The 23,750-nt window shown below is 44.3% G+C and overlaps 3 protein-coding genes across 3 annotated transcripts; 2 read left to right on the forward strand and 1 right to left on the reverse strand.

The window, feature by feature from the left end:
- The first annotated feature begins 1,053 nt into the window (after nucleotides 1-1,053).
- Nucleotides 1,054-12,485, forward strand: kpna1 (karyopherin alpha 1 (importin alpha 5)). The gene is made up of 14 exons (XM_079754408.1): nucleotides 1,054-1,091; nucleotides 1,929-2,062; nucleotides 2,296-2,409; nucleotides 2,706-2,805; nucleotides 2,947-3,041; nucleotides 3,274-3,405; nucleotides 5,140-5,228; nucleotides 5,448-5,547; nucleotides 6,588-6,751; nucleotides 6,855-6,933; nucleotides 8,130-8,255; nucleotides 8,992-9,119; nucleotides 9,381-9,556; nucleotides 10,578-12,485. The coding sequence occupies exons 2-14, from the start codon at nucleotides 1,934-1,936 to the stop codon at nucleotides 10,763-10,765; spliced, it is 1,620 nt and encodes a 539-aa protein (XP_079610534.1). The 5' UTR covers nucleotides 1,054-1,091; nucleotides 1,929-1,933; the 3' UTR covers nucleotides 10,766-12,485.
- A 150-nt stretch (nucleotides 12,486-12,635) lies between these two features.
- On the reverse strand, nucleotides 12,636-15,575 carry fam162a (family with sequence similarity 162 member A). Its single transcript, XM_079754409.1, has 5 exons — nucleotides 15,411-15,575; nucleotides 14,863-14,961; nucleotides 14,298-14,406; nucleotides 13,678-13,786; nucleotides 12,636-13,431 (listed from the first exon to the last, which is right to left on the reverse strand). The coding sequence occupies exons 1-5, from the start codon at nucleotides 15,448-15,450 to the stop codon at nucleotides 13,306-13,308; spliced, it is 483 nt and encodes a 160-aa protein (XP_079610535.1). The 5' UTR covers nucleotides 15,451-15,575; the 3' UTR covers nucleotides 12,636-13,305.
- Nucleotides 15,576-15,959: 384 nt separating this feature from the next.
- Nucleotides 15,960-18,644, forward strand: mix23 (mitochondrial matrix import factor 23). Its single transcript, XM_079754502.1, has 5 exons — nucleotides 15,960-16,020; nucleotides 16,891-17,016; nucleotides 17,137-17,283; nucleotides 17,662-17,721; nucleotides 17,880-18,644. Exons 1-5 carry the CDS (start codon nucleotides 15,970-15,972, stop codon nucleotides 17,928-17,930), a joined length of 435 nt encoding a protein of 144 aa, XP_079610628.1. The 5' UTR covers nucleotides 15,960-15,969; the 3' UTR covers nucleotides 17,931-18,644.
- The last annotated feature ends 5,106 nt before the right edge of the window (nucleotides 18,645-23,750 follow it).

The raw sequence follows: 23,750 nt of genomic DNA on the forward strand, positions 1-23,750 counted from the left end.
GGAGAGGTGAGCTAAAAATGGAGGCTAAACTGGCAGTTTACAGATTAAGAGGTTCAAATATATTTCAAAAACGTTAAGCAAAAACATGTTGTTTAGATTGTTTCAAAAATGTTTAAAATGTTTCAGAAATGTTTAAAATGTTTAAAAAAAATATGATCAGAGATGTTTAAAATGTGTAAAATATGATCAGATATGTTTAAAATATGATCAGATGTTTAAAATATGTAAAATAATTAAAAGTTCTTTCAAAACACAGGGATTTAGAACATTCATTTTGGGGGGGTCAGCTGAAATTTGTTCTCTGAGGGGGGGCTCACTCTCTCATACTTTGAAAACCCCTGGGCTAGGGGAACTCATATTAATGTTAGAAAACCTCAGAAAGTGAAATTTTCATGCCATGGGATCTTTAATTCAAAAGCGACGCTCAATCAGACAGCTGCTGACGATGTCAGGCTCTCTAGTTCACAATCGTTCCATGGTTTCAAATAGTGCAATTTTGTGTGCATCTTTAAAATATACTAATGTATTCCTTGATGTCTTATTATTCACAAAAAAATAGTCTGCGGTGGTTGAGAACACCTGCCCTAGGTGGCATGTAGCAAAGGACCTTGCTTCAATGGTGATCAGCGTGGGGTTTCTCTACAAAGATCCAGAAGGGCTGTTTCGGGATGACTGGCACCTTGGAGCGGTGACGGACGGTCAGCCTCCCATGACACCTTTCTGTCATGGGACTCATTGAGGCGATATTTATGTCTAATGACATCCAAAATTGCTTCTGAACGAAACATGCCTTGAGCCAATTCTTGGCAAACGTATTTAAATCGTAGTGCCCTGAACTAGCGAACTAACTACCTTGGCATTTTCTCAGTTACACATTCCACTCTGATACCTTCTATTCTAATTAAATGTTTGACCATAAACTAGACACCGTTGAAGACATCTGGAGGGGCCCCGAGCCCCTCGGACTCAGGAGCTGAGGAACGACTGACAGTGGGGGGCGAGGGGCCAAGAGGAGCTGCGTAGCTCACGCATGCGCAGTCCTGTACCGGCGCAGAAAGGCTGGCCTTACGGATTAGAGTCCACTTTCTCAGGTCAGTTAAATTAACGTTATATAATATGGATTGGTAGACATTGATCGCTAGAACTATTTACCCTTCAGGCCCCGACACAATGCTGTATATCTTCACTTTGTCGTTTCGGTTCATACTAACGGCTTATCTCGGAGCTAAGGGACTTAGCCGTGGTTGGCTAACATTAGCATGCTAGCTAGTCTGTTATATGGACTGGGGACTGTTATGACAGCTCCATTTTAAATATTAATAACCTTTACTATACCTAGTAGCCTATACTGTACCTAGTAGCCTATTCTGTATACTATACCTAGTAGCCTACACTGTACCTAGTAGCCTATACTGTATACTACACCAGGTCGCCCATACTACTTAGTAGCCTATACTGTATACTGTACATAGTAGCCTATACTGCACCTAGTAGCCTTTACTATACCTAGTAGCCTATACTGAATACTGTACCTAGTAGCCTATACTGTACGTAGTAACCTATACTATAACTAGTAGCCTATAATGTACCTAGTAGCCTATACTGTATACTATACCTAGTAGCCTATACTATACCTAGTAGCATACACTGTACCTAGTAGCCTATACTGTATACTATACTTTGTAGCCTATACTATACCTAGTACGCTATACTGAACCTAGTAGCCTATTCTGTACCTAGACATGATGTATATGAAGCACAGAACACACCAACCGGCTGGCTGCGTGACCCAATATAACCTTTTGCTATCGCCGAAACAACAGTGTCATGACAGTGTTGACTGTTTACTTTCCATGCAAGCTTTAAATGATCCAATCATAGAGGAGGTGTTTTCCTCCAGGTCCAACCACGTGTATCTGTCTCTCCAGGAGACATGATGAGTCAGAGTAAAGACAATGCGCGGCTCAAGAGCTACAAGAACAAGGCGCTCAACTCAGATGAGATGAGGAGGAGGCGGGAGGAGGAGGGACTGCAGTTGCGCAAACAGAAGAAAGATGAACAGGTATGTATGAGCTGCAATATGTCCGACATGGACATTATTATTAAAGGGGCTCCTATGCTTGTCTTTTCTTCCTATGGTGGGTTTTATTGTTTATTTTGGACTAATTTGTAGAGAAGCACTTCATCAAAGGAAGGTAACTACCATCTACCTAATTACTGATTAGATAGATGCATTACTGTTGCATACTGTGTGAAAATATAAATCAAGCTTATGCTCTTTTTATACTTTGCCAGCTCTTCAAGAGGCGAAATGTTGCAACAGTGGAGGAAGATGGAGCACTGGAGGAGGACGGAATGGCCGACAGTGGCTATCTGGAGTCCCAGGCCAACAACATGGACGCCCTCATGGTAGGGTGAAAGCAGCTTCATCACAACAAGCAACGGTACCTTGTGATCATGGAACACGATGCAGTACAGAATGACGGCGGTCAAGCCCATGGTGCACTCGTAGCAATCCTTCTCAGCAACGACTTTCATGAGATACCAATAGCACTGTTATTGCTTGTGCTTGTGTGCTGAGTTTTTTACACTTGTTGACAGTTGAACTAGGATCTAGAAAAATAACAACTAGTTTGGTGGGGAATCATCTGTTCTCTTCGTCTGATGCCACTGATTGTGACCGCATGTCTCTGTGCCTCCTGAAGGGGGGGGGCATATCGGTGGACATGACACAGATGATCTTTTCCAGTGCCCCCGAGCAGCAGCTTATTGGCACTCAGCGCTTCCGGAAGCTCCTATCCAAAGGTACAAACACATTTTACACATGCTTAGCAGATGCATCTATCACCTTTTTTCTTTCTGACTGACATCGTGCACCTGATGCATCAATTCAAGTTATTTTTTGTAGTGTCGTCTGCATGGCTTATTTCTTATTGTTCCGGGCAGAACCCAACCCACCCATTGACGAGGTCATAGCCACTCCCGGGGTGGTGGATCGCTTCGTGGAGTTCCTGAAGAGGAGGGAAAACTGCACGCTGCAGGTACCGTGACTTCAGCTGCTGAGGTGCTGTTAGGGAATGCTGGTGTAGGGGTAAGGGTCATCCACCCTCAAGGAACCCTCAGGTACCTAAAGTCTGTGTTTCCTCCTAACGATGTGTCTGGGTTCACTGTGAGATGCTTTAGAAGAGTCTGCTTGAAAGGATAAGAATGCAGAATTGTTGGTAATGTCTGTTGATTTTCATGCATTGGATGCGTATTTGCCATGGTTACTAGTTCGAGGCTGCATGGGTGCTCACCAACATCGCGTCAGGGACGTCCCATCAGACCAGGGTGGTCATCCAGGCGGGGGCCGTGCCTATCTTCATAGAGATGCTCACCTCAGACTTTGAAGATGTCCAGGAGCAGGTAGGGAGCGTTGAACCAAGTACCCGATGACATAACGCACTAGATTCATATACTCACACCTGCAAACTTGTCGCTTTTCGGCGACAATCGCCGTTTTCTTGGTCTATTGGGTCATTCATGTGAATCGCGTAGAACTGGAGAGTTTTCTTTTGGGAGGGGGGGGGGGGAAGGCTGTCCTTCATATGCATTCCATGCAGGCTAGAATTGCAAACATTATTGGATAATTCTTAGAATTGACATTTCTCTGGGCCAATCGGAATCTCAGCACTTGCTTCAGCATCTTGAAGCACACAGCGCCGACTGAGCTCGCCTTTGGACGCCTGGCTACCGCGCGAGTCTGATGGAAACTCTTAACGTCAATTTGAAGTAGGGGTGTACGGTATAAACGGTATAGAAAGTACACCAGTATGAATTTGTGCTAAGGTATGGATTTTTGACGTTACCGTGAGACTGGTGTGACCGGTAGACTGTTAGACCGGTAGACTGCGCAATAAAGTAAGTAACACGTTAATACAATAACCTAACAACTTTTTCATGTAAAAAGTAAAGTTACGCAGAGCTACTGAAAATATGGTAACGAAACATAGATCCTTTTTCAATTCGGCGCAACTTTACTTTTCCCAGGGACAGATTTGACAGCGATACTGCCTTCTCAGGCAGTATGCTTGCAGGTAGTCCCAGAGATAGTCAAAGATAGATCAAGTGTTTTGACTATCCCAGAGATAGTCAAAACACTTGATCCCAGGAACCCGCACACAATTCAGCCAAATTGAGATAACTATACTGCAAGGTCCACAAGCAAGTGGAGAAACAAATCCCTACTATTAAACATTAGTGTTTTTCAGAGATGGAAGTAACTTGAGATTCGATTTTTTTTTTATGCAGTTTTGCTGCCTAGTCAGTATTTTACCCCTTCAGAAGCATTAATATCGAAATTAGAAGATAAAATTAACATACCGTGATATAATACCGTTACCGTCTATGCCTCAAATCATACCGTGATATACATTTCAGTCCATAACGTGCAGCCCTTATTTTAAGGAACTATCTTATGTTAAATTCGAGGTAAGTCAAGCTTTTTGGAGCAAAAACAACAGCAATTTGCTTGCTTGATTCAACTAACGTTAGCTACCGCTTTTTTGATGTGATACAATTTACAATAAAATTTTATTTTTAGGACCGAGTCAACGCTGAGTACTGCACGAACGTAGACCTTGCATAAAGTTAGTAAATTCTTACAACATAGGGCTATTTAGATAAATAATCTGTCAAGGGTGTTGTCCTAGGCTAATACACCAACAGCAAATTTCTGTATAATATAGGGCTACATTTTGCATCCTAGTCTGTCATTTAAAATCTTTCCTTGGTATTGTGTGCTACAACCTCCGTAATGAATATTCACGCTAAATTCCGCCCAGGGTAGCTCAGAATTCGAGTAGCCGTATATCTCAAAACACCGATCATCAGTCCTTGGACCTCCCCCACCCCCCCAACACTGTCACCTTTTTTAGTCTGAGGAGTTTGCAGGTCTGAATACTGAAACTGTAACAAAGGAAAAATATCTTTGTTGATTAAGTTGTGGGGGGATGACCTTTTATTCTTCGGACGCTCATTTCAAATATTAACTGAGAGCTACAATTAGGTACGTAGGCTGCGGTGAAAACCAAATGTGACACAATGCAGATTGAGCTGTGTGGAATCTTGTTGAGCGGTGGGTTCTCTCCTCTCACCCAGGCTGTGTGGGCCCTGGGGAACATCGCAGGAGACAGCACTGAGTGCCGGGACTACGTGGTGGACTGCAACATCCTGCCCTCTCTGGTGCAGTACGTAGCACTCGGTTCCTCTCTGTTCTACGCTCCTCAAATGGGCTACTTTGGTTTCTTTGGTTTCTTCCTCTGTTTTGTTTTTTATTTTTAAGTTTTATTGTAATTCCGCTTTATTCTTACTAAACGTGATCATTGGTCCAGGCTTAAAGATTAAATTAGTATGAAGTAACAACAACATACAATTGAATAACAAAGTGAATGGATGTCGTCTCCCAGGTTGTTGGCCAAGCAGAACCGCCTGACCATGATGCGGAACGCTGTGTGGGCGCTCTCAAACCTGTGTAGAGGGAAGAACCCGCCGCCAGACTTCAGCAAGGTAACCGTCGCCATGGTCACCGTCATGCCCAGCATACTGCTGAAGTTAAAGGGGGTATCCCGCCACCACCCCCTGCTGGCTGATTGGTGGGGCCGCCTTCTCCCTGCTAATGGATGAGGCTGAACACCCACTCCTGAGGGATAATCTATCCATCCATTAGTTTTACCTTCACTGACGGTACCTGCAGTGCCTTCAGTAAACCATACTACCAACATGTAGGGTCAAACACTAGACTGGTTAGCCCCGCCCATTCTGCTGGCGATTTGAGTTTGCCCTGCAGAAGAGTTTGGAGAAGAGCAATACCGTATTTTCCGCACTATAAGGCGCACTTAAAAGCCGGTAATTTTCTCAAAAAACGACAGTGCGCCTTATAATCCGGAGCGCCTTATATATGGATCAATTGGTTAATTGGTTGATCCATACTGGTTGTAAACGGCGCTCTGTCAAAATGTTTCAGTATGAAAAACCAATAAAAACAATTTAATAATAATAATAAAATGTTTCACTACGACTACGATAAAGCCACACCGCTTGCAGCATTACGGCTATCGTAGTCAGTGCACACAGCATTTTACTGCGCTTACTCACAGTCCCAGTATCTCACAGTATCACACTCACAGTATCTTCTATGCTATGCGCCTTATAATCCGGTGCGCCCTATTTATGAAAAAAGTTCTAAAATAGGTCATTCATTGAAGGTGCGCCTTATAATCCGGTGCGCGTTATAGTGCGGGAAATACGGTACATTTCTTTCTGCTTCCGATACGTTTTTGCGGGAGCCAATCACCAAGCTGGCTTTTCTCCCGCTATTGGCTGGTTTAACACAATGATGACAGGGAAGCGACGGCAAGCAGCCAATTGCGTGCAGAGTGATTTGAACTAGGCCCATTGATCACGCCTCTTTTGCTGAAGAAAGTGACAGCAGCTTCCCCAGACCAACGTGCAATCTACGATTGAGCTTGGTCTGGCAATAGCCAGGCTAGTCAAACACATCATCAGCAGCATTACAAACAGAAAGTCCAACCCTTACCCCCCTGCAGGTTTCACCGTGTCTCAGTGTGCTGTCCTGGCTGCTGTTCGTCAACGACACGGACATCCTGGCAGATGCGTGCTGGGCGCTCTCCTACCTGTCAGACGGACCCAACGACAAGATCCAGGCTGTCATCGACTCTGGGGTGTGCCGTAGGCTGGTGGAGTTACTGCTGTAAGGAATCACGGACATGGTTTAGTCCTGGTTTGGCATCCTTACAGCTAAAGTATGAACAAGTCAATAGTGTTCAGTGGCTGACATGGTTTTGTATTTGTAGACACTCTGACTACAAGGTGGTGTCTCCTGCCTTACGCGCTGTGGGGAACATTGTCACGGGAGATGACCTACAGACACAGGTAGGTGACCCCTGACCCTCCCTGGGAGGCACAGACACCCTAGGTCCAAGTGGTGTATCAGCCCATATATTGAACCCATTAGCTTGTCCCATTTTTTGAGAAAAATTGAAAGTGAGATATTTTCTTTCAATTGTCTTTATGAAATGCTACACTCAAGAAGGTTTGTTAACACGCACACAGTTTGTTAACTGTGTGCGTCAGCTAGGGATGCTAACCGATGACCGTTTGACCGATGGTTGACTGTATCAACGTTAACCGATCAATCTTGTTGCTTGACGGTTAAAAAAAAAATTGGGGTCAGTGTGGAGTGTGTTGGTTTCACTTCACGCTAAAAGATGATCAGATGAGGTGACTTATTGGAAGTTGGACGGACACCGCGTCTCTAGCCCACTGTTTAATTTCTCCTCAAGTCTTAATTATTCCCGCATGCGAGCGGGAATAATTATTCCCGCATGATCTCTAAATTATTATGGACAGTAGACTAAAAACTATAAGACTACAGTTAGCCATCTCATTCCAAGATCTTTGCGTGAAGGAAAAACAATTATCCCTCACCCTAAATTTTTCCGTCTCCTGCAAACTAAACAAGCGGCGTCTCTTCGGAGCTGTCATTTTCTTAAATCGGCCGCGGCAGTGTTTCAAATGAGCTCCTAACGCTGCCCTCTTCCGATTGGCCCCTGGTGAATCCCGCGCTGGGTCTCAACGAGGTCCGCGCCACCTCAGCCCATTGTGGGCGTTCGAGCCCGCTCTCTACACACGGTCAATTTGCAGTAAGCATGCCTCGTGTTTCAATTCAACACAGGTCGTGCCGCGGTTAGAGCCACTGCCTCTCACTCGTAGAGTGTGTGTGTGTGTGAGTCGGAGGCAGAACGGGAGAGAGATAAGCAGAGTTACGAAATAGCAGGCGGCTGGCGCGGCTCGAAATGGCTGTTATTTCAAAAAGCACATTTTAATCTGATCGGTTAACCGGTTTCAACCGGTTAATGAGGCTGGGTGGTCGGTCAAGAATATTTTACATTTTCGCCATCCCTAGCGTCAGCAATGCAGCCAATTTAGCCACCGTCTCCCTGAAACCATGGAAACCAGTATCTCTATCCCTTTCCTGAACAGTGATTGTTCAAATCCAGGGTCCTCAAAGCTAGTATTTCATATTCTGTGTGTGTGGGGGTGTGTGCTTATCGTTGTGCGTTATGCAGGTGATCTTGAACTGTTCAGCGCTTCAGTCCCTGCTCCATCTCCTCAGCAGCACCAAGGAGTCCATCAAGAAGGAGGCCTGCTGGACCATCTCCAACATCACGGCAGGCAACCGAGCACAGATCCAGGTGGGACACCACCTTTTGTAATCAACCACCCACTTTCTAGACCCTGGGACAATCCTATCATCCCATAAAATCTGTCACAGTGAGGTAGTTATTTCCACCAGTAGCTTGTATGTGGCTCCTACCCATTCGTCTCTTTGTGTAAAACTAATGTAAGAAATGTAGTGTTCAATCTTAATACTTCATTAGCCATCAATCTCCCGCACATCCATATGCTAATCGCATATGGATGAGTAAAAACTGAAAACTGCCAAGGTTGGGAAAACTGCCCAGCACTGTGATTGAATGTGAATGTGATCAAGAACAGGCAATGTGCCATCATGACTAACCCCAGGCTCTGTCTGTCTGTCTGTCTGTCTGTCTGTGTCTCTCTGTCTGTCTGTCTCTCTCTGTCTCTCTGTCTCTCTGTCTGTCTGTCTGTGTCTCTCTGTCTCTCTGTCTGTGTCTCTCTGTCTGTCTGTGTCTCTCTGTCTCTCTGTCTGTCTGTCTGTCTGTGTCTCTCTGTCTGTCTGTGTCTCTCTGTCTGTGTCTCTCTGTCTCTCTGTCTGTCTGTCTGTGTCTCTCTGTCTGTCTGTCTGTCTGTCTGTCTCTCTGTCTGTGTCTCTCTGTCTCTCTCTCTGTCTGTCTGTCTCTGTGTGTCTGTCTCTCTCTCTCTCTCTCTCTCTCTCTCTGTCTCTCTCTCTCTCTCTCTGTCTCTCTCTCTCTCTCTCTGTCTCTCTCTCTCTCTCTCTCTCTCCAGTTGGTGATGGATGCAGGACTGATGCCCCCCCTCATCGCCATCCTGCAGGTGGCAGAGTTCCGGACGCGTAAGGAGGCGGCCTGGGCCATCACCAACGCTACCTCCGGGGGTTCAGCAGAGCAGATCAGGTCGGTCCCACCGTGATAATGTGAACACATCTGGTTCAGGTGCCCAATGAACACTGCATGTAGAGTACATCACATACGGTACTTTGGTTCAGCATTTAGCTCTACTGCCGATTGATCTTCGGTTACTCTGTGGTTAACCCCACAGTGTCAGGGATACTGCCTGTTAAATATTCTGGTGTTCAATAAGTCATCGGGTAAATCTATTCCTACTGTCCATCTGAGACCTTCCAACAGCGTCTTGCTCCCTGTCCTCCCCCGCAGGCACCTGGTGGGCCTGGGCTGCATTGGCCCTCTGTGTGACCTGCTGACCCTGATGGACTCGAAGATCGTGCAGGTGGCGCTGAACGGCCTGGAGAACGTGCTGCGCCTGGGGGAGCAGGAGGCCAAGAGAGGAGGGGGCATCAACCCCTACTGTGCTCTCATAGAGGAGGCTTATGGTGGGACCCTCACACAAACAGCGTCCATATACCACCAACACTCCTATAGCACTTTCTGTTATGATATAAGGATGGTCTAGTGGTTAGGCTGTCTGCAGTTTACCTGTAGTAAACCTTCGGCAGGAAGGAGAGGAGATGGAAGACGGATCCGCGTTGTCCTGCCTAACCCAGCACAGCAGCTTTCATGCTCATCTCCACAGAGGGTTAGAAAGTTTTTTGAAATAATTCTGTCGAAATGAGCGTGAAAGCTGCTGTGCTGGGTTAGGAAGGACAGAGCAGATCCGTTTCATCTCCGCTCTCTCTCCCGCTTACAACCAAAGAGCGCTATCATCTGTATTGTCAATCATCTCGACCCCATTCATTGTGACCCAACCCCATTCAGAACTTGTAGTCATGCATTTTTCCTCCGGTGATTTGATGACGCGTCAAGTCACCGGAAGTGTATTGGTAAAAATATTTTCTTTTGTAGTTTGGAGTTAGTATATTAAATTGCAGCAAAATCACCTATAAATATATGATGAAACATAGTGTTGGAGCACAATGTTGTTTTAGGGGTTTAATGAGTGACTGTAGATCAGATACAATATAATTATGATATTGTATTTGATCTACAGTGACCAAAATACAATATCATAACATCTATTTACTGTTATGATTTATAACAGTAAATAGATCACCTACAATATGATGAATTTACCGTCTTTAAGGTGCACTAATATGACACTAATGTCACCCAGCTGCATTAACGTGTTACCTCCCCCCTCCATGCCTCTCTCCCCCTCCCTCCCCCTCTCTCCCCCTTTACCCTCCATGCCTCTCTCCCCCTCCCTCCCCCTCCCTCCCCCTTCACCCTCCATGCCTCTCTCCCCCTCTACCCTCCATGCCTCTCTCCCCCTCCCTCCCCCTCTCCTCCCCCTTCACCCTCCATGCCTCTCTCCCCCTCCCTCCCCCTCTCCTCCCCCTTCACCCTCCATGCCTCTCTCCCCCTCTACCCTCCATGCCTCTCCCCCTCTCCCCCCAGGCCTGGACAAGCTGGACTTCCTGCAGCACCATGAGAACAAGGAGATCTACCAGAAGGCCTTCGACCTGAACGAGCGCTACTTCAGTCCCGAGGACGAGGACCCGGCGCTGGCCCCCGCCGTTGACATGCAGCAGCAGCAGTTCCTCTTCCAGCAGTGTGAGGGCCCCGTGGAGGGCTTCCAGCTATAATGCCCCTCCTGCTCCAACTCCTGCTCCTCCTCCGCTCCGCCGTCCATCGTCTTCATCACCTCTGTGCTTCTCCTCGTCCTCCTCCAGCCAGGGCAGAACCGTGGTCCCCTCGACTCCCACAGATTGTTCAAGATGATTTGCGGTGTGGTACTTCTGCATTCGTACTCCTAGTAGACCTCACCCCTCCCCGCCTGGTGGACCGCGCGTGTGCTGGCTTGCAACAGGAACAGCGTGGTGCTTTGCCATTGCGCCAACCCTCCCCCACTATCACCCAACGCCACACAAGACCCCCCTGGGTTTCCACCAGCGACCTCAGATTGGTGGAGGATTCCCCCTCTCCCGGTGAAGAGGGATTTGGCAATAACCGCTTGTCTGATTGAACTGCAGGTGTCGACTCTAGACAGACAAACACACAGACGTGAGTTTCCATTTGAGTTAATTTCCCCCAGGACGACCCCAAGAGAAGGCGCTCTTAACCACTGGGTGGTGATGAGGGACCCCATGCATCGCCGTGGTCACCAGACTTATTATTCCTCGGTCCATTGAACCGTGGCTGGACTGTCCGTATCCCACTAGCAGCGCCTACAGGACAGAATGGAGATGACCTCCCTACCACTCCTCTCTAGCCGTCTGTCTAGCTACCGTTTGGCCAGAGTGAACGCATTAGGATCTGGACGGGTGTTTGGTGAAAGGAGTGCAGCTTGTTTCTCCGTTCTCATTGGGCGTCCATTTTGGATCCCACACCATGCATTCCTTCTCCCAGTAACCGCTTCTCTCACAACGGGCTCCCCACACTACATGTGAGGAGCCAGGGGCGCACCTCCTCCCATGGCGCCATGGGAGCTCCAATCTTCCATGCACTAAGACTAATGGACACTGAACAAAGACTACGACTAGGTGTGCTATTGAACCAGACGCCTGCTGCACAGCAGAGCCATGAGGGGGGGCGGGTGGCAGTTTGCATTTCCAAACTGGGCTATAATCCCATTTCATTTTTTTAAGCACTTTAGTTTGGGCCTCCTGGCTGCCGGTAGTTTCTAAATGCTTGACCCTGTTATGATTGTTTGACGTTGTTGGCACGTTGCCCCACCCATCCGCTCAGGAAGTGAGGCGTCAACAGCACGCCCTGGAGCAGTCCCTCGTTCTGCCCCTCCCTGGTCTCGTCCGACCATGGACCTGACCTGGAGTCCATCGAGGACTTGGCCTGCTCACATACCAGCTGGGTTCTCCAGTGGGGCCACTTTCCAAAACAACCAACAACCGTGACAGAAAACTCTACCATTGGAAAATCTGATTCAAATGTTTATTTTTGGCATCAAGAAAATCCAAACTGTCGGCTTCCTCTGTGTTGTTCTGGTTACATGAGCAAGTTTGGACTTGCTAAATTATTCATACTCACAAACTTATCCTAATTTATATTTCAAGTGTTCTTTTAAATCATGATTTTAAAGTTGATATTAAAACAGCACATCTTTATCAGGTAGGCCTCTCGCCTCAACTCCTCGCTGCCGTTCCCTTTTCTCCCCCCATAAGTTAAGTAGTTTCCTGAATCCAGATTTAACTTTTCTGATGATTCTCATCTTTGAAAAAAACTCAATCATTGTCAAGGCCTTTTTGTGGTTTGTCATTTTGCAAATTGCGTGTTCTACCATGTTCATTATTCCATCGAGTTTGTGCAACTGTCCTGTTTAAACTATTTGCATAAAAGCCGTTTCATGAATGAATGCTTGGGAGTTTAGTTTTATGGTGTAATATGAAACGTCAAACATTGTAAACATTTCATGTGAACATGAAATTGGTTCTATCACACATGTTACATTGACCATTTTGCACACCCACAATCAGTCATTAACACTATGGTTGGTCAGCATTCAGGTTAAAAAACAGTTTTTATTGGTGTGATCACTCCAGGATAAGTTTTTTACAACGGCCAGTTCCACTGACCACCCTTTGTCAACACAGAAGGATTAGACAATAGGAACTTGCCAAAAGTAAAGGACCCAGTATTTTATACAGTATCAGTTCTGATCCATTTCTAAGGGTTTTCAGATGAAAACAAATTCATTTCAACAGCAATTCAACAGTCGGTTTGGCTGTATGAGGCAGGGGGAGAAAATGCCATGGGTTTTATTAGTGAGAACTACAGAAACAGGAACAAAGAACACATTTTGGTCAGAGGCAGGAGTCTGCAACCAAAAAGTTGATCCATGGAAGACACTGAGCAATGACAGTTAGTGTGTACACATCTGTTGCCTGTGTTGTGCAATGAAATCAAGGTTGTGTAGCACTGTGGGCTATTTGGATCTTGGTATATTTTCTACAATTGAGGCATGGCACCTTTATGGAGTGCTAGCGTGCGAGGCGCTATTAGCATTTGGCTGTTATCACGAAGGGCTCTTCCCAGCCCTTTGTGATAACGGCCCAATGCATATATATATATATATATATATATATATATATATATATATATATATATATATATATATATTGGACTTTAATAACCGGAGAGGAGATCATTTAGTAGGTGGGACATGGCCTGGTCATTGGGCCTTTCCAGACATGGCGGCGGCGCTAGCGGCCTCCTGCTGCTGCAGCTGGAACTCCTGTCTCCACTTGGCCTTCTTCTCCATGTTCTGGCCTGTCAGAGACTCATGTCGGCCCGCTGCCTACCCACCGCCACAGGGAAACCAGGTGAGAGGCCAAATGGATACGGTCATACAGACACCATTGTAGTTATTGTACAGATATCAGTTCAGAACTGTTCAACATGTATACGACAGTGTAGTACATCATTCCTCATGGACTTGGAAGAAGAGGAACAAGAAGACCATTCAAACATTGGTTGCTCTGAGGAGGCAGATTACCAAACCAACACAGAAACCATTGGAACAACACCACGTTGAGACTCTTACCCGTTTGCCTAAAATGACCATTATCAAGCAGGCAACTATTGTGGTCACCATCATGCCGTAGCACGCCTTCACTCTCATCCGGTTCCTTGAGGCATCGATCATCTCAAACCTGGAGCAACAGAGTGAACCACTGTTAAATTAATAATGAAACACCTGCCTCACTGACATCTCATTTAGCCATTTATAGCAGACGCCTTTATCCAAATAAACGACTTAAAAGTTGAAGCTGAGAACAACCATGAAAATTAGGCAATCTTAGCCAAACTGATAATGTTGTATTTTTCCACTTAAGGCAAACTAAGTGCAGAGTTCTTGGACAAGTGGCTAATAAATTTAGAGCCCCATGTTATACAGGATGAGCTGGGTGTGGGGTCTTCTGATTATCATCCATCAAAACAGATCAGGTCTACTGATCCCCCTGCTCAGGAGCAAAGTGAATTACCGACAGCTGCAGACAAGAGGCCTTGTTTGAAATACAGTCGCCCAGAAGCACCATACACTGGAACTGCATTAAACCAATTAGAATTGTAGATTGGCGTAGATGTAACTTGATTGAATCCTATAAACCAATAGAATGCTAGTCGTGAGTAGGTCTGATGTAAATAGGAAAGGACACTCACGACACAAACTCTGGGATCTGGTCGGCGCTCTTGAAGCGCCCAGACCAGATCAGAATCTTCTTATCCATGTCTGAGGGTCTGTACCCGGGCAGTTTGAATCCCAGGTGGGCTGCAGGACACAGAGTACCATAAAGACCGGGAGAAGGCAGTGGGTTTATCAATGCCCGTCATCTTTACAATGCCTTTCTCATAGGACTTCACAGGGACACATAGGGGGATCCCACAACTCTTAAACTTTCAAATAATATACCAGGGAGAAGTCCCAAGAATAGGCAGAATATTAGTATATATGGATTATATAATCCAGGACAGGCAACCAGTTTGACTCTCATGTTTAGACTTCCGCTGCTCGGTTCATGATCCTCAGGGACAACAAGGGAAGTTTACACAGCTTCAATGTCAATAGCAAGCATCAAATAATAATAACAGACGGATGGCCTGTATGAATAAACAACTGTAGGGAAATGCGCGAATATAAGGATGTGCATTTTAATATATTTTCGTATGAGAAAAGGCTGAATAAGAAGCTGTCAGGGGGTACATGTGACGTGTGTGAGAACCCAACTGTTGGCAGGAGCTGTAGCTGGAGGCTCCGCTTTGGTCTCCTGGGGTTTACTACACAACGTTCTCCTGCTCGCATTCACCACCTGCCTGCGCCACTGACCTGCACGGAAACCATCATTGAGAGTCACGTAGAGCAAAATGTAACTATCCATGCCCAAACCCGCTAAGAGTGCCACCTACAATAGCCATGACTAGGAATTTATCTTTTTAGCCCCATCTTCTCGGTTGGTGTTTTTGAAAGACGGGCAGTTTATATATATTATTTTGGTACATCACAAAGTGCGTGTTGCGAGTGAACGCCAAGTTAACCAATCCAAGTAGAACGTTAATCCTTGTTTAAATCAACCGATCAACTTGTAGAATGAGCCATCACAGGACGGCGGCCAACAAAAGGTCATCACCAGGACCAGTGTCAACACTGGTACCAGTATCACCACCATGATTTACCATTAATACATTGGCCTACCAAGTTACGTCGGCGAATAATTGTTAAATAGCAGTGATAGTAGAACGACCTCAACAACACACGGACACACACGGGGCTCGAACCTGCGACGCTGAGGAGACTCCGACCTCTCATCATGTTCATGTCTGCAGAGGACTCTTAAAGTTGCACTGGGAATAAACCAGTGGACTGGTGACAGTGAAGGAGTGGACCAGTCGAACTGCAAACCAGTTAATATGTTTTGTTATGACATATCCAAGAGCAGTACGCAGGACCTCTGGGATACGGGCTGGTGTCCGCAGTGCCTTGTTAGAAAGATACGTTTAATTCATCCAAGGCATGGAGAATAAGGCTGTATCAATTGTAACCAAGTATTTTGTTTCAAGCTGCTATACATGTGGAAGAGAATAATAATCATAATGCATATCTCATGCATTTGTCAGACTTGTGTTTGATAACGGAACGAGATACTTGCCTTCATACATGTACGGTAGATCATATAATGGTACATGTACATATATGTAATAAGCCCCAAATGATAAACATTTAAACAAAGGACTCTAATAATTATAATATAGGATAGGATTTCAGATTCAGAAATTATATTGACTAAACTAGGTTCAGGCACCATTCAGACACCTCGTGAAGGACCCTGCATTCACCATGGCGGCGCCCGGTGAACCTTTAAACTGTGAGGACTTCTCAATGTTTCAGGTAATAAACAATATATCAGTACCAAAGCCTGATGAAAAGTCTCGTGAAAATATGCACCTAAATACAGACTTTACGGCCCAGTCGTATCTTTTCCTGAATGAAATATGTTGACTTTATTCTGGATATCCAATGTTGTGTAACCGGACTTCATTATAAATGTGAAGAAAAGTAATGGTTTTAGGGATTATCATTGAAGACTATCTATGAATACATCTGCCGATCTCCAAATACATGTGTTCAACTGGACCCATGAACACCAACGTTATGGTCAGGACTATCATTCTTCAATTTCTCTCTGGGCTATTAAGTTTAAGACGTGGAATTATAGGGGCTCCATGCACCGTGTTGTAAATGGAAGTCATTGTCACCGATCTACTTTTATTTTAATTTAAAACACTTCTCAAGACGGTAACTGAGCGGTCGTGGTGTTTGACTTATCTCTTGTTTTGGATCCCCTCTGTAAGAAAAAGAAAGCGGCGAGCTCGGGAATCTGTGTGCCTCAAGGCAGTACAATCAGAGAGATTGAACGTTTATTGACATACATAAAGCATGTCTACAGTTTGTTCAAGGCAAAATCCCTCACCTGCCGAGTCCAGACCGCAATCCTCCACCGTTTTAGAACAGCAGTGAGAGTCTCGGGGCTAAGGTTAAGTGTGGTAAAATGGACACAAACGAAGAAGTTTAAATTGACCAGCAGAGACGGTAATGATACATTGATGACACAACACATCCTCGATGATGACAAGCAATGCAACATACCTGCAGTGTTTGGTGCAAGAGTAGAGCATTTTGGAATGGAAGTTCCATGATGATACACAACAAAACGTCTGTGTGTGTGTGTGTGTGTGTGTGTGTGTGTGTGTGTGTCAGGAGGCCCTGAAGGTGATCCGGACCATCGACGACCGCATCGTCCATTCCCTGAACACGAGCGTCCCCACCGTCTCCTTCTCTGGCAGAGTGGACGCAACTCAGACATGTGAAAAACTCTACCAAACGGTCAGCATGGATACCACTACAATAATAGCTGTTTTTTGCACCTTTATTTCTATCTGCCTGTCTAGTTGATTGCCAATACTATTGTGAAAACGTTTTGCTGCTTTTCATTGCGTTCTGCAGATGATGGAGGCCCATCTGAGCAGAGACAAAGCCATCAAGGCGTGTATAGCCCAGACCTCTGAGGCACTGGGACACTTGAGAGAAGAAAGGACAAAAGATGCTGACAACCTTGCAGTACTTAAACAGCTTAGAAAAGAGCAAACCAAGGTAATCCCTCATCCCAAAACAAGAGGGCGCCACAGAGCCAAGGTTGCAACGCAACTGACGAGAAGTAAACTCAACCTTCCACATTCGATTATTTTAATGTCCGCTCATGTTGAGTGAATTGAAATTTGGGATGCAGCAAACACTGTCTCTAAAATAGTCTTTCCTCAGAACCGTAAAGTATATTGTCTGTCTGAACAAATGGAGTCTGTCCTCCACTGAAGTTTGGGGTTCATCTGCTGATGCAAACACACTTAAACACCCATTCTGAAATCTATGAGGGCACAATGGCCTTGACGGAATGACAATCTCACAGCATAATCTTATTCCTACACATAAGGTGTTTCTTTCCATTGTTGATCTTCCCTTTTCTCCTTCCAGTTGAAGCTAATGCAGTCAGAGTTGAATGTTGAGGAGGTAATCAATGACAGAAGTCTGAAGGTAACAGTCTCTCAAACATATTGAACCATCCATTTAAAATGAATAGGCCATAGCCACTCAGTCAATGTATGCTGTTGTTGAATTCCCTGATGATTTCAGTGGAACTCTTCACTTTGATTCATTTAATTAAATGTTTCCTCACTGATTCTTCAATGTAGGTTTTCAATGAAAGATGCAGAACTCACTACACGCCCCCTAAGGTGAAGTGACTTGAGTCTGTGGACGGTTCAGAGAGCTGCCCCCAGACCAGCACTATTCCCTGCAAGCCTGGAGCTACCTAGAAACAAAGCCCCACCCCATCTGCTCTCCCAGCCCTCCCATCACTGTGGCCCCTCGATCCAGAGAGCTGCTTAGACACTAACCCTGTACTGTGATAAACAAACCGGAAAGACCCCCACTCCCTTGCAGCGGGGGAGGATTCCCCTCTGTCTCTCTTCGTCTGAAAGGCATTGTATGAAAAATTGATTTATTTTATATAAATATATACATAATTAAATGCTTTCCAGTACTTTCTGTGATATAAGCCCTGTCCCCCAGAAATTATGGAGATAGAATTGTTTTTGTTTTTTTAGGAGACACGGCATGTCATCGCCATCATCACATGCATCATCATTGTATGTGATGGCCCAAAACAAATGGAGGAATTTTCTTGAGGTGATCACAATGGTCCATACCCCTCCCACCTTTAGGCTCATCTGATCACAATTGTGTACACCTCATAAAACTGCCCTCAAGAGAGGCAAGGTACTGACTGTACATATTAAGTGCTGCTCAGAGAATGCTTGCCTGTCTTTTCAGGGCTGTCTTTTTTTACTTTTTTTTGGACTTTTTTTTTTCTAGTTAAAATTAAACATTAAGAACAGTTTCTTATTTACAGCATTGATCTGGTCCAAGTGGCCCCAACAGGAATAAAGGTACAAATAAAAAATACTCAACGGATATACAAATGCACAGCCTATATACACAAAGGAAAAAAAATAGAGCACAAATGTAAATTAATGGGACGAGTGTAAAAGGTCTGGACAGGTTTAATAAATAAAAGACAACAAAAATAAATGGATGTGCATGTGTGTATGCGAGCAGATCCGTGTGTCTGGGTGGAAAAAAAAAAATATATATATAACCGCAAGCGGTGATTAACGGGGTCCGAGCAAAATTAAAAGTCAAGATCACACTAATGGAAGATATATAAATATGACAAATAATTATGAAGGAAAGATGTTGATGAAGATGTTCCACTTAATGCAATACTGTGCCTTGGCTTTCAGGTGAGCTGCAAAGCAATGGCCGAATGTCATTTTCAGCTTGTTCATAATGCTATAATCTGGATTTGAACTCCCAACCTAAGGATCACCTGTACAAGGCATTATCCTCTTGAGCCACTGAGAAACCTGAACTGCAGCCTCATTCACATGGTCAAAATGTCTATTGATAAGCATACAACATCCAGAAACCTCCAAGCAGACATTTCTCAAGTGAATTAAGGGGTTTCTTGAAAGCATATATTTTTTTATTAAAATAGTGCAGCTCTGAAAATTTGCACTGTTAATAGTATCCACCTAATGATAGCCATATGGTAGTTACTCAATACCAAAATGGTCATATAGGCAAAATGAGACTGGACGTTTGGCTAACCCTTTCTATGAAATTGTGGGAAAAGTAAACATTTTAGAGCAGAAGACCAGGGTGAAAAATATGCATCTGATTTTAGAGATTAATATGATGAAAGAATTTTGAGTCCAGATCAATCTAGTAAGGAGAAATAATGCTATTTCATATTTTTTTTAAATACCACCCACCATTTGGGTTTATGGGTAGTGGAGGGTATTGGTATCCACCTAATGATAGTCATGTGTTTTTTATACAATAACAAAATGGTCATATAAGAAAAATAAGCTAACTGCTCCAACTTTATTGGCCAATATTTCTCAAATGGAACTAAATAAAACAAATTGTGTTTGATCGAGTCCTTCAGGAACAACAGAGAAGAGCAAGAAGTGCATTTTATCTTATGTGCCTAAACTCAATGCTCTGTCCATTGTAGTCTTACAGAGAAAATGTGTTTTTCTTTGTATTTTTGGTCTTTCTCTCATTGCTTTGTTTATGTCAGACATGCTAATCAGATTTGCTTTTGCACCAGTATCTAATTTCAGTGAAACTATAGTCCCATTTATTTGTAGTGGTGCTATCCATTTATCATCTTTAACAGCAAATATCTGACATTCTGGTTTGTCTTCACAATTCACCATGCCAACAAAAAATATTTTGCCCAAATCAGTGTCCTCCACAACATGAACAGATTTTCCTTTTTGTTTTTCTATTATTTTTGAAAAACATTGTATTGCAAAGTGGTTCTTACCATAAGCAGGATATTGCCTTGGTTTAAACTTTCACCTTGCGGCTGCATTCTAGAACGGAACACATATCTCTCGTATTATAATTTTTCTTCGGAGAACGATGAGCCTCAAACTTACTCAGCACACATTCCAATTTTGCATTCTCGTCGTAAAAAACATAAGTGTTGTACACTTCCACGGCTTGTGGACCAGCCATTGTAAGCAGTAATGCTACCTTCCTGGCATCCAGCTTATCATCCAGTTCCATAGCCTCGATATATAGATGAAACTGCTGATTAAAAATACGCCAACTGCTTTGGACATTCCCAGTCAGCTTCAGGTGCGCTTGTGGCTTCAAACTTTCCATCATTTTGCCGTTCACAACCCGCTTCAATCCTCAGATTCTGAATTCAACATAGTTTCACTCCTGCCATGTTCTGTTAATTTCAATAAAGAACTGTTTTTTGTATTATCTTTTTATTTTGATCCAGGGAATCCAATACAACTGTGTTCTCTTTTGGGCCCCGTCCACACGGGCAAAAAAGATCCGTTTTCGTTGTATGCGGTTCAGGAATATCTCAGTAGAGACTGATTCATATGAAGGTATTATTGTAGCAAAAGTCTTTCGCACCTGTAACTGCAGATTTTGGGCGGGACAAAATTGCAGCATTAACTAATGAACCCCCTGCCGGCGACTTTTATTGGTTACTGCTGCAATTTTGTCCCGCCCACGGACGCTCTGCCTCATACGCATACAAATCACTTTTGCTACACATGCACCACCTAGACGTGTTGCAAAACTACCTGCAAAAAACCCCACAGCTGAGACTTGCAGGAGCAGATTCGAGTAATTGTAACGATGGACTTGTGCTCACTCATTAAAATGCTGAAACTACATAGCGTTCTATATCATTGTATTTGTGAGGAAATCTTTCACAGATCTTCTGATGCATTAGTTCACATTTGGGTTTACGAATGCACACATTTTGGGCATGTTCTCAGATTATGAAACACGGGTGTGTGAATGTGTTTTGCACCAACTGCGCTTCAATGATTGTAGCAAAAGCGTCAAGTGCATGACTCTTTTAAATTGTGATGCACAGATTAGGATTTGTGCACCTGTAACACAGACTTGTGAACTCGTAGACCCTTTTTAGTGTTTACAATGGTAGAACAAATATTTACGACATCAAATGTACTGTTACACATTTGTGACTTTAGTGTACGCATACAAAATCTGCAGTTACAGGTGCTAAAGAATTTGCTACAATAATACCTTCATACTCACGCCGCATGCGTGAGACTTGAGAGCCCTATATCTTTGCTTGATTTGGATTTGTTTATGTATTGCTGAGCAACTTGGAGTTGCAGACATGCATCGGGACCCTCCCTCTCAGACAGGTGACTGAAGAACAGGCTAGTTGGCAAGATATGCAGCCAAAAGGTTTTTTGACCGTGGCAAGCGCTACGTTTTTTGAACAGGAGAAAGTCCTCAACTGTTTGCATCTCTATGTTGTTCAGACAAACGAAATCAAGATACCGTAACCCTCTTTTTTTTTTTTTCAAGAAACAATAAATATTTTTTTGTTACAACCACGAACCATCTTGCGATCGATTTAGCGCTTGCAGCGTGTCATCCTAAGGCTGGATCAGCAATTTGGTTTTACAGGTCTCATGCTCTGATATTGATGAATTGATTGAATTGGCTGATGTAACCAGCAGTTTGGTGTTGCACTGTGAGGATATTGTTATTCCAACTGAGGTTTTAAAACTATAACCAAACAGTAAACCATGGGTCTCCAAGTTTCCCATGGGTCTTTTGAATGAAAAGAAAAAAGCCTTTAAGGAGGGAATTTGTAGGTACTGCACAAGCTTCAAAAAGATATAAAAAGGGATATCAGGGCAGGTAAACTTAAGTATAAAGATAAATTAGAAACACAGCTCAGAATGAACAACCTGAGTTCAGCCTGGGATGGCATGAAGACTATTGTAGAGCTTAAGGAAAGGGGAAGGAGGAAGTTAGCGTGCGAGGCCAGGGTCTGGCCTCGCACGCTAACTTCCTCCTGAACAACCTGGGTTCAGGTTTTTCAGGATGGGTTCAGGTTGTTCCTAAATGTGTGTGCAGAACAACTAGGTCCCATCTTTTACAATATATTCAGTCTGTCACTCTCCCAGCAGAGATTGCCATCTCTTTTTAAGCAATCTAGTGGTGCCTATTGCCAAGGTCAGTCGTCCAAAAACCCTCAATGATTTTAGAACAGCTGCCCTCATATCCCTTTGTAGCAAAATCCTTTGAGAAGCTGATTAAAGCTGAGTTCCTAGTTAGGGTGGAACCACTCTTATATCCTTCTCAGTTTGCCTATAGGTCCAAGAGCGGGGTGCAGGAGGCCACCATTATCCTACTTAATCCTTAATTCCTCCACATTTAATACCATCCAACCTCACTTGCTGAGAAATGACTGAGCAACTTCAGTCTTGATCCTAGCCTGGCTGGTTGGTTACTTGACTTCCTCACTCAGAGAGTTCAGAGGGTGACGGTGAATAATGTGTTGTCCAATGCCTGTGGCATGACGTCCACTGGCTCGATGATCAGTTCTTTTGTTTTTTTGATGTTGAGGCTCAGGTTGTTCTCTGAGCACCACTCTGTCAGCCTTTGAACCTCCTCTCTGTAAGCAGACTCATCACCCCTGGTGATCAGTCCCACCACAGTTTTATCATCTGCGATTTTCACTATGGTGTTGGTAGTGTGAGATGGAGCGCAGTCATGTGTGTACAGAGAGTAGAGCAAAGGGCTCCCTGTGGGGTCCCTGTGCCGAGTCAGAGTGAGGGAAAGGTGCAGGCCCATTCTGACCGCCTGTGGCCTGTTTGTCCAAAAGTCCTTAATCCAAAGGCAGAGGTTGAGTGGTATACCCAGGAAGGACATCTTGGAGAACAGTCTGCTGGTGATGATGGTATTAAAGGCAGAGCTGTAGTCCACAAACAGTAGCCGTGCATAGGTCCCCTGCAGCTCCAGGTGGCGCAGAAAGGAGTGGAGGGTCGTGGAGATGGCGTTGTTTGTTGACCTGTTGGCTCGATATGCAAATTGATGAGGATCCAGAGTTGGTGGCAAAGCAGCTTTGATGTGTTGTAGAACCTTTCAAAACACTTCATGATTTCAGGTGTCAGTGCTACAAGCCTGTAGTCATTGAAAGATGTTATTGAAGTCTGTTTGGGAACTGGAACAATTCAGATTCAGATTCAGAAAACGTTATTGTCTGTCGTAACAGAAAATCATCTTTGACGTGGCTCGACATACAAACAGGACAACGTACTGTTAAGCAGTAATACAACATTGATTTCTGAGAGCACACATAGTTTGTATAGATCTTAAAACAAGTATAAATATTCAAAACTAAAAATAAACAAGATAAAAGCTGTGGATATGTGTAAAGTGTAAAGTGACAGTGCGTCAGGGTTAATTTGTCCATTGTTCATTGTTTATTTAAGCTGTTTATGGCAATGGGTATGAATGAGTTTTTGTGAATGTTTTTCTTAGATAGGGGTACTCTATATCGGCGGCCTGATGGCAGAAGTTGGAAGGACTTTTGCAGGTGGGATCCTGTGTAATAAGGTTGGCTTTCCTTTTAACTGCCTGGCTGTGGAGTACTGTTAATTGATTTTGAGTTTTGCCAGTTATTTTGCTTCCTTGAATGA

This window comes from Pollachius pollachius (assembly GCF_949987615.1).
Source record: "Pollachius pollachius genome assembly, chromosome: 17".
NCBI lineage: Eukaryota > Metazoa > Chordata > Actinopteri > Gadiformes > Gadidae > Pollachius > Pollachius pollachius.